The following is an 18917-nucleotide window of genomic DNA, read 5'->3' as shown; positions in this document are numbered from 1 at the left end:
AAATAAATTAATTAGAGAAGAGAAAAACAATTGAAAGAATTAACAAAGCCAAAAGCTGGTTCTTCGAAAAAATTAACAAAATTGATACACCATTGGCTAGACTGACTAAAGAAATACAGGAAAGGAAACAAATAACCTGAATAAGAAACGGGAAGGGCCACATCACAACAGACCCAACTGAAATTAAAAGAATCATATCAGATTATTACGAAAAATTGTACTCTAACAAATTTGCAAACCTAGAAGAAATGGATGAATTCCTGGAAAAACACTACCTACCTAAACTAACACAATCAGAGGTAGAAAAACTAAATAGACCCATAATAAAAAAAGAGATTGAAACGGTAATCAAAAAACTCCCAACAAAAAAAAGCCCTGGCCAGGATGGCTATACTGCAGAGTTCTACCAAACTTTCAGAGAAGAGTTAACACCACTACTACTAAAGGTATTTCAAAGCATAGAAAATGACGGAATACTGCCTAACTCATTCTATGAAGCCACCATCTCCCTGATACCAAAACCAGGTAAAGACATCATAAAAAAAGAGAATTACAGACCTATATCCGTCATGAACATAGATGCAAAAATCCTCAACAAAATTCTAGCCAATAGAATTCAACAACATATCAAAAAAATAATTCACCACGACCAAGTGGGATTTATACCAGGTATGCAAGGCTGGTTTAATATTAGAAAAACCACTAATGTAATCCACCATATAAATAAAACAAAAGACAAAAACCACGTGATCTTATCAATTGATGCAGAAAAGGCATTCGACACAGTCCTACACCCATTTATGATAAAAACTTTCACCAAAATAGGAATTGAAGGAAAACTCCTCAACATAATAAAGGGCATCTATACAAAGCCAACAGCCAACATCACCCTAAATGGAGAGAGCCTGAAAGCATTCCCCTTGAGAATGGGAACCAGACAAGGATGCCCTTTATCACCGCTCTTATTCAACACTGTGCTAGAAGTGCTAGCCAGAGCAATTAGGCTAGACAAAGAAATAAAGGGCATCCGGAAACGGCAAGGAGGAGTAAAATTATCTCTATTTGCAGATGACATGATCTTATACACAGAAAACCCTAAGGAATCCTCCAGAAAACTACTGAAACTACTAGAAGAGTTTGGCAGAGTCTCAGGTTATAAGACAAACATACAAAATCACTTGGATTCCTCTACATCAACAAAAAGAACATCGAAGAGGAAATCATCAAATCAATACCATTCACAGTAGCCCCCAAGAAGATAAAACACTTAGGAATAAATCTTACCAAAGATGTAAAAGACCTATACAAAGAAAACTACAAAGCACTACTACAAGAAATTAAAAAGGACATACTTAAGTGGAAAAACATACCTCGCTCATGGATAGGAAGACTTAATATAGTAAAAATGTCTATTCTACCAAAAACCATGTATACATACAATGCACTTCCGATCCAAATTCCAATGTCATTTTTTAATGTGATAGAGAAACAAATCACCCACTTCATATGGAAGGGAAAGAAGCCTCGGATAAGCAAAGCATTAGTGAAAAAGAAGAAGAAAGTGGGAGGCCTCACTCTACCTGACTTCAGAAGCTATTATACAGCCACAGTAGTCAAAATAGCCTGGTACTGGTACAACAACAGACACATAGACCAATGGAACAGAATTGAGAACCCAGATATAAATCCATCCACATATGAGCAGCTGATATTTGACAAAGGCCCAGTGTCAGTTAATCGGGGAAAAGATAGTCTTTTTAACAAATGGTGCTGGTATAACTGGATATCCATTTGCAAAAAAATGAAACAGGACCCATACCTCACACCATGCACAAAAACTAACTCCAAGTGGATCAAAGACCTAAACATAAAGACTAAAACGATAAAGATCATGGAAGAAAAAATAGGGACAACATTTGGACCCCTAATACAAGGCATAAACAGAATACAAAACAGTTCCAAAAATGACGAAGAGAAACCAGATAACTGGGAGCTCCTAAAAATCAAACACCTATGCTCATCTAAAGACTTCACCAAAAGAGTAAAAAGACAACCTACAGACTGGGAAAGAATTTTCAGCTATGACATCTCTGACCAGCGCCTGATCTCTAAAATCTATATGATTCTGTCAAAACTCAACCACAAAAAGACAAACAACCCAATCAAGAAGTGGGCAAAGGATATGAACAGGTACTTCACTAAAGAAGATATTCAGGCAGCTAACAGATACATGAGAAAACACCCTCGATCATTAGCCATTAGAGAAATGCAAATTAAAACTACAATGAGATTCCATCTCACTCCAACAAGGCTGTCATTAATCCAAAAAACACAAAATAATAAATGTTGGAGAGGTGCGGAGAGATTGGAACTCTTATACACTGCTGGTGGGAATGTAAAATGGTACAACCACTTTGGAAATCTATCTGGCGTTATCTTAAACAGTTAGAAATAGAACTACCATACAACCCAGAAATCCCACTCCTCGGAAGATACCCTAGAGAAATAAGAGCCTTCACATGAACAGATACATGCACACCCATGTTTCTTGCAGCTCTGTTTACAATAGCAAAAAGCTGGAAGCAACCAAGGTGTCCATCAACGGATGAATGGTTAAATAAATTGTGGTATATTCACACAATGGAATACTACGCATCGATAAAGAACAGTGACGAATCTGTGAAACATTTCATAACATGGAGGAACCTGGAAGGCATTATGCTGAGTGAAATTAGTCAGAGGCAAAAGGACAAATATTGTATAAGACCACTATTATAAGATCTTGAGAAATAGTATAAACTGAGAACACATTCTTTTGTGGTTATGAGGGGGGGAGGGAGGGTGGGAGAGGGTTTTTTACTGATTAATTAGTAGATAAGAACTGCTTTAGGTGAAGGGAAAGACAATACTCAATACATGGAAGGTCAGCTCAACTGGACTGGACCAAAAGCAAAGAAGTTTCCGGGATAAAATGAATTCTTCAAACGTCAGTGGAGCAAGGGCAGGGGTTTGGGGACCATGGTTTAAGGGGACTTCTAAGTCAATTGGCAAAATAATTCTATTATGAAAACATTCTGCATCCCACTTTGAAATGTGGCGTCTGGGGTCTTAAATGCTAACAAGCGGCCATCTAAGATGCATCAATTGGTCTCAACCCACCTGGATCAAAGGAGAACGAAGAACACCAAGGTCACACGATAACTAAGAGCCCAAGAGACAGAGAGGGCCACATGAACCAGAGACCTACATCATCCTGAGACCAGAAGAACTAGTTGGTGCCCGGCCACAACCGATAACTGCCCTGACAGGGAGCACAACAGAGAACCCCTGACGGAGCAGGAGATCAGTGGGATGCAGACCCCAAATTCTCACAAAAAGACCATACTCAATGGTCTGACTGAGACTAGAGGAATCCCGGCGGTCATGGTCCCCAAACCTTCTGTTGGCCCAGGACAGGAACCATTCCCGAAGACAACTCATCAGACATGAAAGGGACTGGACAGTGGGTAGGAGAGAGATGCTGATGAAGAGTGAGCTATTTATATCAGGTGGACACTTGAGACTGTGTTGGCATCTCCTGTCTGGAGGGGGGATGGGAGGATAGAGGGAGTTGGAAGCTGGCAAAATTGTCACGAAAGGAGAGACTGGAAGTGCTGACTCATTAGAGGGAGAGCAAGTGGGAGTATGGAGTAAGGTGTATATAAACTTATATGTGACAGTCTGACTTGATTTGTAAACATTCACTTGAAGCTCAATAAAAGTTAATTAAAAAAAAAAAAAAAAAGTTGGAATCCAAAGAAAAAATAAGCCCCGGTCCAGAAGGCTTCACTGCAAAGTTCTACTAAACTTTCAGAGAAGAGTTAACACCACTACTACTAAAGGTATTTCAGAGCATAGAAAAGGACGGAGTACTATCAAACTCATTCTATGAAGCCACCATATCCCTGATACCAAAACCAGGTAAAGACACCACAAGAAAATTATAGACCTATATCCCTCATGAATGTAGACAGAAAAATCCTCAGCAAAATTCTAGCCAATAGAATTCAACAACATATCAAAAAAACAATTCACCATGACCACGTGGGATTCATACCAGGTATGCAGGGATGGTTCAACATTAGAAAAACAATTAATGTAATCCACCACATAAATAAAACAAAAGACAAGAATCACATGACTTTATCAATTGATGCAGAAAAGGCATTTGACAAAGTTCAACACCCATTCATGATAAAACTGTCAGTAAAATAGGAATAGAAGGAAAATTCCTCAACATAATAAAGGGCATTTATACAAAGCCAACAGCCAACATCACCCTAAATGGACAGAGCCTGAAAGCATTCCCATTGAGATCGGGAACCAGACAAGGATGCCCTTTATCACCACTCTTATTCAACACTGTGCTGGAAGTCCCAGCCAGAGCAGTTAGGCTAGATAAATAAATAAAAGGCATCCAGAGTGGTAAGGAAGAAGTCAAAGTATCTCTATTTGCAGATGACATGATCTTATACACAGAAAACCCTAAGGAATCCTCCAGAAAACTACTGAAACTAATAGAAGAGTTCAGCAGAGTATCGGGATACAAGATAAACATACAAATATTAGTTGGATTCCTCTACACCAACAAAAAGAACATCAAAGAGGAAATCACCAAAATCAATGCCATTTACAGTAGCCCCCAAGAAGATAAAATAAAAAGGAATGAATCTTAGCAGAGATGTAAAAGACTTATACAAAGAAAACTACAAAACACTTCTGCAAGAAACCAAAAGAGACTTACGTAAGTGGAAGAACATACCTTGGTCATGGATAGGAAGACTTAACATTATAAAAATGTCTATTCCACCAAGACCTATCTATACATTTAATGCAATTCTGATCCAAATCCCAATGACATTCTTTAATGAGATGGAGAAACAAATCACCAATTTCATATGGAAGGGAAAGAGGTCCCAGATAAATAAGGCATTACTGAAAAAGAAGAACAAAGTGGGAGGCCTCACTCTACCTGATTTTAGAACCTATTATACTGCCACAGTAGTCAAACAGCCTGGTACCGGTACAACAACTGATACTTTGACCAATGGAACAGAATTGAGAATCCAGACATAAATCCATCCACATATGAGCAGTTGATATTTGACAAAGGCCCCAAAACAGTTAAATGGGGGGGAAAGACAGTCTTTTTAACAAATGTTGCTGGCATAACTGGATATCCATCTGCAAAAAATGAAACAAGACCCACAGCTCACTCCATGCACAAAAATGAGCTCAAAATGGATCAAAGACCTAAATATAAAATCTAAAATGATAAAGATCATAGAAGAGAAAATAGGGACAACGTTAGGAGCCCTAATACATGGCATAAACAGTATACAAAACATTATTAAGAATGCAGAAGAAAAGCTAGATAACTGGGAGCTCCTAAAAATCAAACACCTATGCTCAGCCAAAGACTTCACCAAAAGAGTAAAAAGATTACCTACAGAGTGGGAGAAAGCTTTTAGCTATGACATTTCCGATCAGCATCTGATGTCTAAAATCTACATGATACTGCAAAAAGACAAATAACCCTATTAAGAAATGGGCAAAAGATATGAATAGACACTTCACTAAAGAAGACATTTGGGTAGCTAAGAGATACATGAGGAAATGTTCACGATCATTAGCCATAAGAGAAATGCAGATCAAAACTACAATGAGATTTCACCTCACTCCAACAGGGCTGGCATTCATCCAAAAAACACAAAATAAGAAATGTTGGAGAGGCTGTGGAGAGATTGGAAGACTTATACACTGCTGGTGGGAATGTAAAATGGTACAACCACTTTGGAAATCGATTTGGCACTTCCTTAAAAAGCTAGAAATAGAACTACCATACAATCCAGCAATCCTGCTCCTCAGAATATATCCTAGAGAAATAAGAGCCTTTACACGAACAGATATATGCACACCCATGTTTACTGCAGCACTGTTTACAATAGCAAAAACATGGAAGCAACCAAGGTGCCCATTAATGGATGAATGGATAAATAAATTATGGTATATTCACACAATGGAATACTACACATCGATAAAGAACAGTGATAAATCTGTGAAACATTTTATAACATGGAGGAACCTGGAAGGCATTATGCTGAGTGAAAGTAGTCAGTTGCAAAAGGACAAATATTGTAGAAGACCACTATTATAAGAACTTGAGAAATAGTTTAAACTGAGAAGAAAACATTCTTTTGTGGTTACGAGAGGCGGGAGGATGGGAGGGTGGGAAAGGGGTATTCACTAATTAGTTGGTAGACAAGAACTACTTTAGGTGAAGAGAAAGACAACACACAAAACAGGGGAGGTCAGCACAACGGGACTAAATCAAAAGCAAAGAAGTTTCCTTAATAAACTGAATGCTTCGAAGGCCAGTGTAGCAGGGGCAGGGGTTTGGGGATGATGATTTCAGGGGACATCTAAGTCAACTGGCATAATAAAATCTATTAAGAAAACATTCTGCATCCCACTTTGAAGAGTGGCGTTTGGGGCCTTAAACGCTAGCAATCAGCCATCTAAGATGCATCAATTGGTCTCAACCCACCTGGATCAAAGGAGAATGAAGAACTTCAAGGACACAAGGCAATTAGGAGCTCAAGTGACAGAAAGGGCCCCATGAACCAGAGACTACACCAGCCTGAGACCAGAAGAACTAGATGGTGCCTGGCTACAACCTATGACTGCCCTGACAGGGAACACAACAGAGAAGCCCTGAGGGAGCAGGAGAGCAGTGGGATGCAGACCCCAAATTCTCATAAAAGGACCAGACTTAATGGTCTGACTGAGACTGGAAGGACCCCGTGGTCATGGCCCCCAGACCTTCTGTTGCCCCAGGACAGGAACCATTCCCGAAGCCAACTCTTCAGACATGGATTGGACTGGACAATGGGTTGGAGAGGGATGCTGGTGAGGAGTGAGCTTCTTGGATCAGGTGGACACTTGAGACTATGTTGGCATCTCCTGCCTGGAGGGGAGATGAGAGGGTACAGGGGGTTAGAAGCTGGCGAAATGGACACGAAAAGAAAGAGTGGAGGGCGAGAGCGGGCTGTCTCATTAGGGGGAGAGTAATTGGGAGTATGTAGCAAGGTGTATGTAAGCTTTTATGTGAGAAACTGACTTGATTTGTAAACTTTCACTTAAAGCACAATAAAAATTATAATAAAAAAAAAACTTAAAAAAAAAATTTGGAATACTGCTTTCTTGCTGAACAATGAAAACCCGGAAGAGCTGCCCCACTCCTACTCCGATAAAATAAAAAAAAAAAACTGAACAGGAAAATTCATGGGACACCACTTCCATAATTTGGTGGAAATATTTGGTTGATAGGAGTTTCTTTATTGTATATATTTTTTCAAACAGCAAATACATGCTGAAAAGTTTCAAATTTTGTGTTCTCATTTGAATGACAATCTTTTAAAACATTAATAAAAGCGTACTCTGGATCATCTTACAGGTGAGTTATTTCATTGTCTGAGCTGAAGTTGACAAATATGAAAGCACCAAGGCCTACGTTCGAGCCAGTGCTAATACAAGCCAGCTGGACTCCATGCTTAAAGGGAGCATCTTTGCTGTGCCCAGGTAAGGGTCTGCAGAAATGTATCTGAGAACGTGACTGGAGAACTGACACAGTGCTGGACTTAGGGGGCAGGCAAACAAGTGCAGACGGGCCTGCAGTGTCGCAGCCACCCCATATTCATGATTTGCACAAGAGTTTGGATTTATAAGAAAACATTACTGGCCACATTAAATTAATGTTGTTCATTTGAATGTAATAGTTTTGCCATTTTGTTTGTATTTAATTTGTAAAGATGTTTGGTTTTATAGTTGTATAATGGCTATAAACAGAAGGAGTTCAGTCCTATTTTATTTTTATACATATTTAAGTAACATTATAATCAAAACAATTTAATTCAATAGTGCACTCATCAAGAGACTGTATTCCCTTAAAAAAAGAAAGAAAAAAAATTTCTCCTCTACTTATGTCTGAGAAGCACTTTTCTACAGCTTTTTCAGTGATAAGAAAAGACACTGGAGGTGATACCATTATTTCCAAACCAAATTCACATTCGATTATAGGTAGGTGAGGGTGTACTTTAAAGGTACACTAGTTCCCCAATTTTTGTATTCGCAACACGAGCCATAGTTTAATGACTATTTTATTCTTTGCAAAAATAATAATAATGAAAAATCAAACTTTGTGATTCTTTTTTTAAGTTACATCCCACTTGGGTTGGAAGCATCTCAGAAATTCTCTAATCTAAACTACCCTCTCGAGGCACACTGCAGAAACCTTTATAACCACTGACATTTAGCCATCCAAGCGCTCAAGTGTGCTTGAGTGAGGTGAAGGGGTTTTGAATTTAGAAATGCCTAAGATATGACTGTGAGTTGCTTACTGCTTGACGTGACTCGTCTCCATGACGAAAGTCTCCTCTGGTGTTTTGCTGTATGGGTTTTTGAAGGAAATGAGTTAGGAGGCTGAGTGTCACCTTGAGGTCAGCTGGACGCACAGCACAGCCCAGGCAGGGATGCTGGAGCTCAGAAGCAGAGGGGGCTGAGAGCATGTAAGCCTTCCTGAAAATGGGCAGAAATCTTCGGAAGAGATTCAGACACTTGTAGGGCACTGAAATGTGTCCCTGGGTGGCGCAAATGGTTAAGGGCTTGGCAGTTAATCAAAAGGTAGGCGGTTCAAATCCACCCAGAGACACTTCTAAAGAAACACCTGGTGATCTGGTCTGAAATTTCACAGCCTTGAAAAACCCTGTGGAGCACAGTTCTACTGTGCACACACGGGGTCTCCATGAGTGGGATCAACTTAATGGCAACAGGTTTGGTTTGGGGCACTGAAACTGGGCAACCATTTCTGGACCTCAGGAGCTGGGGAAGTCCCTTCTGACTCCTGTCTCCAATGCCAGATAGGACTTACAAGCACATCTACTCTTTTTCAGATTTTCAAACTGGATGTCAAAAGTACTAAAAATGATGAGTATTTCTAACAATGATCAATAACATGCTAACTCATTTTTCCCAGTTTCTCTAAAAGTTACTAGCCAGCAGCACCTGTGTCCTTTCTCCTAAGAAACCGCTTTCGATGGCTTTCAACAGTACCGTAGAAACCAAGTAAGAAAGACGCTTTTTAAGAAAATGTCACTGTCACTGACAAAAGCCTTATTCTTTGGATCCTGACACATCTTTGTTAAGTTAATAAGCCCTGTGAACCTCCTAGGTGATCACCACACGCTTCTTATGTTAACTTGTATTACCTACTCATTACAGTCAACATCAATACATAGGTTTTCAAAAAGCAATAAAGAAAGCCTTAAACCCAAACAAAGGAGACAACAGAAGAAAAATCAGACTATAGTTTTACTTTAAAATCTGTTTCTGCATTTACTATTTCTTTAAAATGCTTCCTTCTGGGTTTGCCTGAGGTTACTGCAAACCTCTGTTAAAAATAGCTAGAGTAACGAAAATATAAGCTGCTTTCAAAATGTAGCAGACGAACAGCACATGGATGGTACAGATGACGTAATTTCAGGACATTTCCAGTCTTACAGGGAATCTCAAATTGTTGTCCTTAGGACCAGTGCCAACAGCACAGGACCTAGAAACTCATGAGAAATGCAGATTCTTGGGCTCCACCCTAGCCCTCCTGAATCAAAAATTCTGGGGAGGACCCAGCAACCTGTGTTTTTACAAGTGCTCCAGGTGATTTTGGTGCATGCTAGAGCTTGCGAACCACTAGTTTTGAGTGAAATCTGTGATTTCAATGTTCAAAGCCCAGCTCCCACATAGAAAAACGATCTTAAGAAGCTATTAAAAGAAGCAGTGGGATCAGAGTATGGCTCAAGACAGTAAAATTCATGTGTTTGAAATAAAATCAGTATTGTCTTCATGAAGCAATCTCTACATGGTGTTTGAATTTATAAACAGTGTTTGAATATAGAAATACATCCTAGGAGAGCTGTTTTAAAATCGATTCAGTTAAAATTTGAAAAAAATATAGAGTCATCACAATACAGTCAACCTCACACTGAGGTCTATGGCTGCTACTGTGCTTTTTAAAGACTGGCTAGACTATATACCTTGCCTACTAATTCTTTCATAATATAAAATTGTTCCACCAGAAAAAAAAATGTGGCATTTCAAAATCTTAATTGTAACCATCATGTCCCTCCCCATCTATTTAATTACAACTACAGATTCTCCCAGCCTTCTAGTAATAAAAGGAAATATCGCCTAAGCAGAAGAGCCATAACTTCAAGCTTGCTTTTTATTTGAGTTATAAACTAAACGTGGATTCTCAGATCTAACATCACTTTAAGAACAAGATGGAGTATGTTGGAATCATTATGAAAGCTGTCAAAACTTCTGCTGTTCCTTCCATTAGGCTTCAATTTGTGTAAACTCAATACTTCCAGACGTGAAGGCTTTTTAAAAGGCCATTAATAAAAGACCGGCTGGTTTGAGGACTGATGAACAATCTACTTACTCCCTTGTCAAGACTACAGAAAAGTTGACGTGGAAGCAATACCTTGATTGCTCCTGGAGCCTACCTGTCTACAGGTGACGGTTTGGAATTCCGAGGCTTCTTCACCTGGGCGTACAAAGCATCCATCATATGCCCTTCTCTCGGGCTCTGGGGTCTGGCCATGGAACCGTCATACGAAGGCATTCCCCCAAACATCAAATCGTCTTCACAGCCAAACGTCCGATGAAAGTCTTGGATTTCAGCATAGTCACGCTCTCGGGCTTGCCGCTCTCTAAATTCTCGAGTTTTAGCTTGAATCCTGTAAAATGAGGACAAAGCTGATAAAACAGAAACTATCTATCCCTTTTCTAATAATTGCTCTCAGAAACATTCATCAAAATATGTTATAAAATACATTTTATTTCATGCCGTTATAGGAAGATGAGTGGGATGAGTGTTCAGCTACATTAATTTTAGATTGTCACAGTAATGTCATGGATGCCCAAAAACAACCAATTCAGATACCTTTCACTCATGCCAATAAGATGCAGTCATAATTCAAATCTTAAGTTAAAATTTCACTTATTAGTTCGTGTCATGGATTGAATTATGTCCCCCCAAAAATGTGTGTATCAATTTGGCTGGTCCAGGATTCCGGGTATTGTGTGATTTTCCTATACATTATAAATCCTGCCTTTATGATGTTAACGAGGGAGGATGGGTGGCAGTTCTATTAGTGAGGCAGGACCCAATCTACAAGATTGGATTCTGTCTTGAGGTAATCTCTTAACATGTAAAAGAAAGAAGGGAGCAGAGAGACAGGGAGACCTCAAACTACCAAGAAAGAAGCACCTGGAGCAGAGCGCATCACCATTTGGGGTTCCTGCACAGAGAAGCTCCTAGTCTGGGGGAAGACTGAAGAGAAGGCCAACAGAGATAAAACCTTCCCCTGGAGCTAATACCCTGAATTTAGACTTTTAGCCCACTTTACTGTGAGAAAATAAACTTTCTCTCTGGTATTTCTGTTAGAGCAGCATAGATGACTAAGACAACTAGTTTTTTTTTTTTTTATTAACTTTTATTGAGCTTGAAGTGAATGTTTACAAATCAAGTCAGACTGTCACATATAAGTTTATATACACCTTACTCCGTATTCCCACTTGCTCTCCCTCTAATGAGTCAGCCCTTCCAGTCTCTCCTTTCATGACAATTTTGCCAGCTTCCAACTCTCTCTATCCTCCCATCCCCACTCCAGACAGGAGATGCCAACACAGTCTCAAGTGTCCACCTGATATAAATAGCTCACTCTTCATCAGCATCTCTCTCCTACCCACTGTCCAGTCCCTTTCATGTCTGATGAGTTGTCTTCGGGAATGGTTCCTGTCCTAGGCCAACAGAAGGTTTGGGGACCATGACCGCCGGGATTCCTCTAGTCTCAGTCAGACCATTAAGTATGGTCTTTTTGTGAGAATTTGGGGTCTGCATCCCACTGATCTCCTGCTCCGTCAGGGGTTCTCTGTTGTGCTCCCTGTCAGGGCAGTTATCGGTTGTGGCCGGGCACCAACTAGTTCTTCTGGTCTCAGGATGATGTAGGTCTCTGGTTCATGTGACCCTCTCTGTCTCTTGGGCTCTTAGTTATCGTGTGACCTTGGTGTTCTTCGTTCTCCTTTGATCCAGGTGGGTTGAGACCAATTGATGCATCTTAGATGGCCGCTTGTTAGCATTTAAGACCCCAGACGCCACATTTCAAAGTGGGATGCAGAATGTTTTCATAATAGAATTATTTTGCCAATTGACTTAGAAGTCCCCTTAAACCATGGTCCCCAAACCCCCGCCCTTGCTCTGCTGACCTTTGAAGCATTCAGTTTATCCTGAAAACTTCTTTGCTTCTGGTCCAGTCCAGTTGAGCTGACCTTCCATGTATTGAGTATTGTCTTTCCCTTCACCTAAAGCAGTTCTTATCTACTAATTAATCAGTAAAAAACCCTCTCCCACCCTCCCTCCCTCCCCCCCTCGTAACCACAAAAATATGTGTTCTTCTCAGTTTATACTATTTCTCAAGATCTTATAATAGTGGTCTTATACAATATTTGTCCTTTTGCCTCTGACTAATTTCACTCAGCATAATGCCTTCCAGGTTCCTCCATGTTATGAAATGTTTCACAGATTCGTCACTGTTCTTTATCGATGCGTAGTATTCCATTGTGTGAATATACCACAATTTATTTAACCATTCATCCGTTGATGGACACCTTGGTTGCTTCCAGCTTTTTGCTATTGTAAACAGAGCTGCAAGAAACATGGGTGTGCATGTATCTATTCGTGTGAAGGCTCTTATTTCTCTAGGGTATATTCCGAGGAGTGGGATTTCTAGGTTGTATGGCAGTTCTATTTCTAACTGTTTAAGATAACGCCAGATAGATTTCCAAAGTGGTTGTACCATTTTACATTCCCACCAGCAGTGTATAAGAGTTCCAATCTCTCCGCAGCCTCTCCAACATTTATTATTTTGTGTTTTTTGGATTAATGACAGCCTTGTTGGAGTGAGATGGAATCTCATTGTAGTTTTAATTTGCATTTCTCTAATGGCTAATGATCGAGGGTGTTTTCTCATGTATCTGTTAGCTGCCTGAATATCTTCTTTAGTGAAGTACCTGTTCATATCCTTTGCCCACTTCTTGATTGGGTTGTTTGTCTTTTTGTGGTTGAGTTTTGACAGAATCATATAGATTTTAGAGATCAGGCGCTGGTCGGAGATGTCATAGCTGAAAACTCTTTCCCAGTCTGTAGGTGGTCTTTTTACTCTTTTGGTGAAGTCTTTAGATGAGCATAGGTGTTTGATTTTTAGGAGCTCCCAGTTATCTGGTTTCTCTTCGTCATTTTTGGAACTGTTTTGTATTCTGTTTATGCCTTGTATTAGGGCTCCTAAGGTTGTCCCTATTTTTTCTTCCATGATCTTTATCATTTTAGTCTTTATGTTTAGGTCTTTGATCCACTTGGAGTTAGTTTTTGTGCATGGTGTGAGGTATGGGTCCTGTTTCATTTTTTTGCAAATGGATATCCAGTTATGCCAGCACCATTTCTTAACAAGACTATCTTTTCCCCAATTAACCGACACTCGGCCTTTATCAAATATCAGCTGCTCATATGTGGATGGATTTATATCTGGGTTCTCAATTCTGTTCCATTGGTCTATGTGTCTGTTGTTGTACCAGTACCAGGCTGTTTTGACTACTGTGGCTGTATAATAGCTTCTGAAATCAGGTAGAGTGAGGCCTCCCACTTTCTTCTTCTTTTTCACTAATGCTTTGCTTATCCGAGGCTTCTTTCCCTTCCATATGAGGTGGGTGATTTGTTTCTCTATCACATTAAAAAATGACATTGGAATTTGGATCGGAAGTGCATTGTATGTATACGTGGTTTTTGGTAGAATAGACATTTTTACTATATTAAGTCTTCCTATCCATGAGCGAGGTATGTTTTTCCACTTAAGTATGTCCTTTTTAATTTCTTGTAGTAGTGCTTTGTAGTTTTCTTTGTATAGGTCTTTTACATCTTTGGTAAGATTTATTCCTAAGTATTTTATCTTCTTGGGGGCTACTGTGAATGGTATTGATTTGGTAATTTCCTCTTCGATGTTCTTTTTGTTGATGTAGAGGAATCCAAGTGATTTTTGTATGTTTATCTTATAACCTCAGACTCTGCCAAACTCTTCTATTAGTTTCAGTAGTTTTCTGGAGGATTCCTTAGGGTTTTCTGTGTATAAGATCATGTCATCTGCAAATAGAGATAATTTTACTCCTCCTTGCCGTTTCCGGATGCCCTTTATTTCTTTGTCTAGCCTAATTGCTCTGGCTAGCACTTCTAGCACAGTGTTGAATAAGAGCGGTGATAAAGGGCATCCTTGTCTGGTTCCCATTCTCAAGGGGAATGCTCTCAGGCTCTCTCCATTTAGAGTAATGTTGGCTGTTGGCTTTGTATAAGATGCCCTTTATTATGTTGAGGAGTTTTCCTTCAATTCCTATTTTGGTGAGAGTTTTTATCATAAATGGGTGTTGGACTTTGTCAAATGCCTTTTCTGCATCAATTGATAAGATCACGTGGTTTTTGTCTTTTGTTTTATTTATATGGTGGATTACATTAATGGTTTTTCTAATATTAAACCAGCCTTGCATACCTGGTATAAATCCCACTTGGTCGTGGTGAATTATTTTTTTGATATGTTGTTGAATTCTATTGGCTAGAATTTTGTTGAGGATTTTTGCATCTATGTTCATGACGGATATAGGTCTGTAATTCTCTTTTTTTGTGATGTCTTTACCTGGTTTTGGTATCAGGGAGATGGTGGCTTCATAGAATGAGTTAGGTAGTATTCCGTCATTTTCTATGCTTTGAAATACCTTTAGTAATAGTGGTGTTAACTCTTCTCTGAAAGTTTGGTAAAACTCTGCAGTATAGCCATCCTGGCCAGGGCTTTTTTTTGTTGGGAGTTTTTTGATTACCGTTTCAATCTCTTTTTTTGTTATGGGTCTATTTAGTTTTTCTACCTCTGATTGTGTTAGTTTAGGTAGGTAGTGTTTTTCCAGGAATTCATCCATTTCTTCTAGGTTTGCAAATTTGTTAGAGTACAATTTTTCGTAATAATCTGATATGATTCTTTTAATTTCAGTTGGGTCTGTTGTGATGTGGCCCTTCTCGTCTCTTATTCGGGTTATTTGTTTCCTTTCCTGTATTTCTTTAGTCAGTCTAGCCAATGGTTTATCAATTTTGTTAATTTTTTCGAAGAACCAGCTTTTGGTTTTGTTAATTCTTTCAATTGATTTTTTGTTCTCTAAATATTCATTTATTTCAGCTCTAATTTTTATTATTTGTTTTCTTCTGGTACCTGATGGATTCTTTTGTTGCTCACTTTCTTTCTATTTGTTCAAGTTGTAGGGACAGTTCTCTGATTTTGGCTCTTTCTTCTTTTTGTATGTGTGCATTTATCGATATAAATTGGCCTCTGAGCACTGCTTTTGCTGTGTCCCAGAGGTTTTGATAGGAAGTATTTTCATTCTTGTTGCATTCTATGAATTTCCTTATTCCCTCCTTAATGAAAGACAACTAGTTTTAAGGAATCACTAGGGATGGCTGCACAACAGTGTAAACATAATTAATGGCTCTGAATTGTACAGTTCGAAATGGTTAAAATGGCAAATTTTATGCTATACATAGTTCACCACAATTTAAAAAAAAAAAATGTTTTTCAATCACCAGGAACACATGGTGTTATGATTGAATTATGTCCCCCAGAAGATATGTTGCAGTTCTAACTCCTGTACCTGTGAATGTGACCTGAATTAGGCAAACAGCATTTTTCTTTTGTTATCACTCGGGTGAAAGGAGGTCAGCCTGGAATTAGGGTGGGCCCTCCCTAATTCCTACTGAGGAATTCCTGTCTTGTAAAAATGAGTGGCACACAGCAGGAAGTGGCAGGTCATGTGATGATGGAGGGAGATGCATCTACAAGCAGCCAAGAAACTCCAAGAATTGCTAGCAGTCACCAGAAGCTAGGAGAGAGGCCCACAGAAGGAATGTTCTGTACTCCAAGTTTCCAGAAGTGTGAGAAAATAAATTTCTGTTCTTGAAAGCGACCTACTTGGTGGAAACTAAGACACACAGTCTCATACATTCACTTGGATTTTACTCATTAATTTTTGTTAAGACAACAAGTGGCTTGTAAAAAGTCACACACACATATATTATATACATGCATACATTTGTAATTTGTATCTCTTCCTCATTATAAATTAGCCATAAACACTCAAAATACTATTGAGATAGGGAAGAAACAGGGACTGAGCCCCTAGGCAAGGAGCCCTGCAACACCTGCAACTTGCAACTTACTTACAATACTATGTGCTTGGCTAATACAAAACCCCCATCCTGGAATGTGCCAAATGGAGAGAACAATGTACTCCCTTCTAAGGACAGACCAGATCTGGTCCCTGGAGCATGCACAGACATCTTTAAGGTGACTGACCTTAAAGATAACCTCCGCGTGATACAATTACCTGAGACAGGTATCAAAATGGCGCAGCAGGGGACTGTAAGGGCGTGACACCCCATAATAAGTCCGGTCACCCAGTCCCAGGAGCCTTTGCTACGGGTTCCATCTTGGAATCCAGAGGCACGTGCAGCCTAATTTAGTATGCACCACCATTCTGAGAAGTACCAGCCCCTTGAAAGAAACCTGCTAAATATTCATTATCCTATTATCCTCACCAAACCCATATAAGCCCCAGAAAAACCTTTGTTCGGGGGAGCAGAGGCTAGCGTTTCTTAGTCCCTCTCTGTTTCCTGCTTGTGAGCCTTCACTCTTTGCTGCTGGCAAAACCTTTGTTTGCGTGGCACCTCTGAGCCTCTCCTGGTCATTCTTGGTCCATAGAAGGCAAGAACCTAGGCAGGGCTTAGTCCCAAGCTGGGTAGACTTGCCCTGTAACAGAATTTGGCGGGCCGGCCAGGAGTGATTTTTCTTGGATCTGGGTCTGAGAGCAGCGGCTAGGAAACCTACAAAGCTCTGATGGATAGACAAGCAGCTGCCAGGGTTCTATTCGTCCTGTGTCCCTCCCTCCGGTGAGTATATCTCCAGGCCTACTCCTCTCAACCAGGTTTCTACAAGAACAAAGGATGTCCTTTTATCTTTTACTCTGGAACCCTGACTTCTGGTTTTCATCTACAGTGAGGGGCTCGGCCCCAAGACCTGTGAGACCTGGTATTTGCCTATGGTGAGGGGCTCAGCCCCAAGACCTGTCAGACCTGGTGTTTGTCTATGGCGAGGGCCTCAGTCCCAAGACCCATGAGACCTGGTGAATCTGGTGTGCTTGATAGACACTCTCCCCAGACTGAGTTGAAAAGCCACCTGCCCAGACCCGTACAATCCAGGAGTGTCACGAGAGGAGTGATTCCCCTCAACTGAGACCTGGCATCTGCAGTAAGGGGCTCGGCCCCAAGACCTGTGAGACATGGTGTAGTCTGCAGACCTGGTAATTGGCTTTTTCTCTCTTCTCCAATTCACTTTCCTCTCCATTTTATTTTTCTTTTGATTAAGTGCTAGCTGGTGGGTAATAGCCCTGGTGTTTTGCCCAGTTAGTGCGTTTCTAATGCCTCATTATTTTCCCTCCCTGTGTTTCCACTTATAGGGGCCCCAAGTTTGTGATTACTTTTGTAGGATTTCAATTCTTAATTGTTACCCAGTTCAGTCCCATTATTGCATTTGTGATCACAAGGAGGGACTCTTGGTGACTCTAGAGCTTGGGCAGGCGTATGAGTATGTGGCAGCTGCCGGTTTTGTGTGTCTGGATGTTGTCCATCTCTGGTTGGTGCACCCTGGTTCTGGGGAGTGGATGTAGACATCTCTGTTTAGATTGGGAGATTGAAGCCCCTCTGTCTGGTATTGGGGATAGGAGGTATCTGGAGGATTGAGGTGGAGATTCAGCTATTCCTAGTAATAGGTTAGACCTCACTAAGATTACCTTTGTTCCCCCTTTCCCCTTCTCCCTTGTCTGGTCCGAGTGCTCTCTGTTTGTCTGTTTGTCTTATGTGTGACCGGGACTGTCTGGGAGGTTGAGACTGCAAGATTATTTCCGTTGCCTCTGTGTGTGTCTTATGTGTAATTTATGTGTGATGCATAGGAATTAATTGGTGAAAAGAAATTCAGGTTAAATTAGAACATACTTATAGAGACTCCTGAGAATTTATTGATTGGGCTGAAGAAAGAGATGCACAGGGAAAGCAGATTTTCAGTCTAGACTGGGATTTGAATCACAATACAGAGAACACTCAGGGCAGAGTGTTAAGATTTGAAAAAAAAGAGGTTCTCTCCCAGAGCTGAGAAAACTCTTGGCTGCAGCATGAGAGACAAGTAAATTGCTATTGGACTAAAAAGAAAAAGCTGGTGGTATCAGCTACCCATAAAAATAAAAAGCTAGGTTCTTGGGAACAGTTAATTGGACAGAATGAGAAATCAGGAGAAAACAAGCCACATGGCTTTAAGAAAAAAGAAAAAGCTAAGGTTTTTATTTTAAGATCTTTGGCTAAATAACTAAAGTATTGTTTCTTGGTAACTTATGATAAACTTCTGACAAGTTTGAAAGCCATGAAAATTTTTTTATAAAGAAAAAGTGCTAAAAAGGTTTGTTTAACATGTTATAAATTACATAGAACATGTTAAAATCAAGAGAAGTACCTGATTCACTCTGAGTTAAAATTCATATGTTAGTAAACTTTATTTTTTGAATCTAGCAACTTCAAAGCCAATGGGTTAACTGAGAATTCATATCATTTACCTGGGTTATGAAGTTATTTTGATTACTATTCAGGTATGTAGAGACTTCATAATCTTGGTATATTAATATATCCTGAG

At 39.8% G+C, this 18917-nt stretch overlaps 1 protein-coding gene across 18 annotated transcripts in view; it reads right to left on the bottom strand.

Annotated features, from left to right (window-relative positions):
* Positions 1-18917, bottom strand: part of PARD3 (par-3 family cell polarity regulator) — an 823651-nt gene that overhangs the window by 181604 nt on the left and 623130 nt on the right. For all 18 annotated transcript variants that reach the window (XM_064285100.1, XM_010600277.3, XM_010600267.3 and 15 more), the window contains one exon: positions 10599-10832. In XM_064285100.1, the coding sequence (XP_064141170.1) occupies positions 10599-10832 (234 nt within the window). The remainder of the gene's footprint in view (positions 1-10598; positions 10833-18917) is intronic.

Source organism: Loxodonta africana, chromosome 4, assembly GCF_030014295.1.
Source record: "Loxodonta africana isolate mLoxAfr1 chromosome 4, mLoxAfr1.hap2, whole genome shotgun sequence".
NCBI lineage: Eukaryota > Metazoa > Chordata > Mammalia > Proboscidea > Elephantidae > Loxodonta > Loxodonta africana.
Note: the sequence above shows the minus strand (reverse complement) of the source record. Positions and strands in the feature narration are given on the sequence as shown.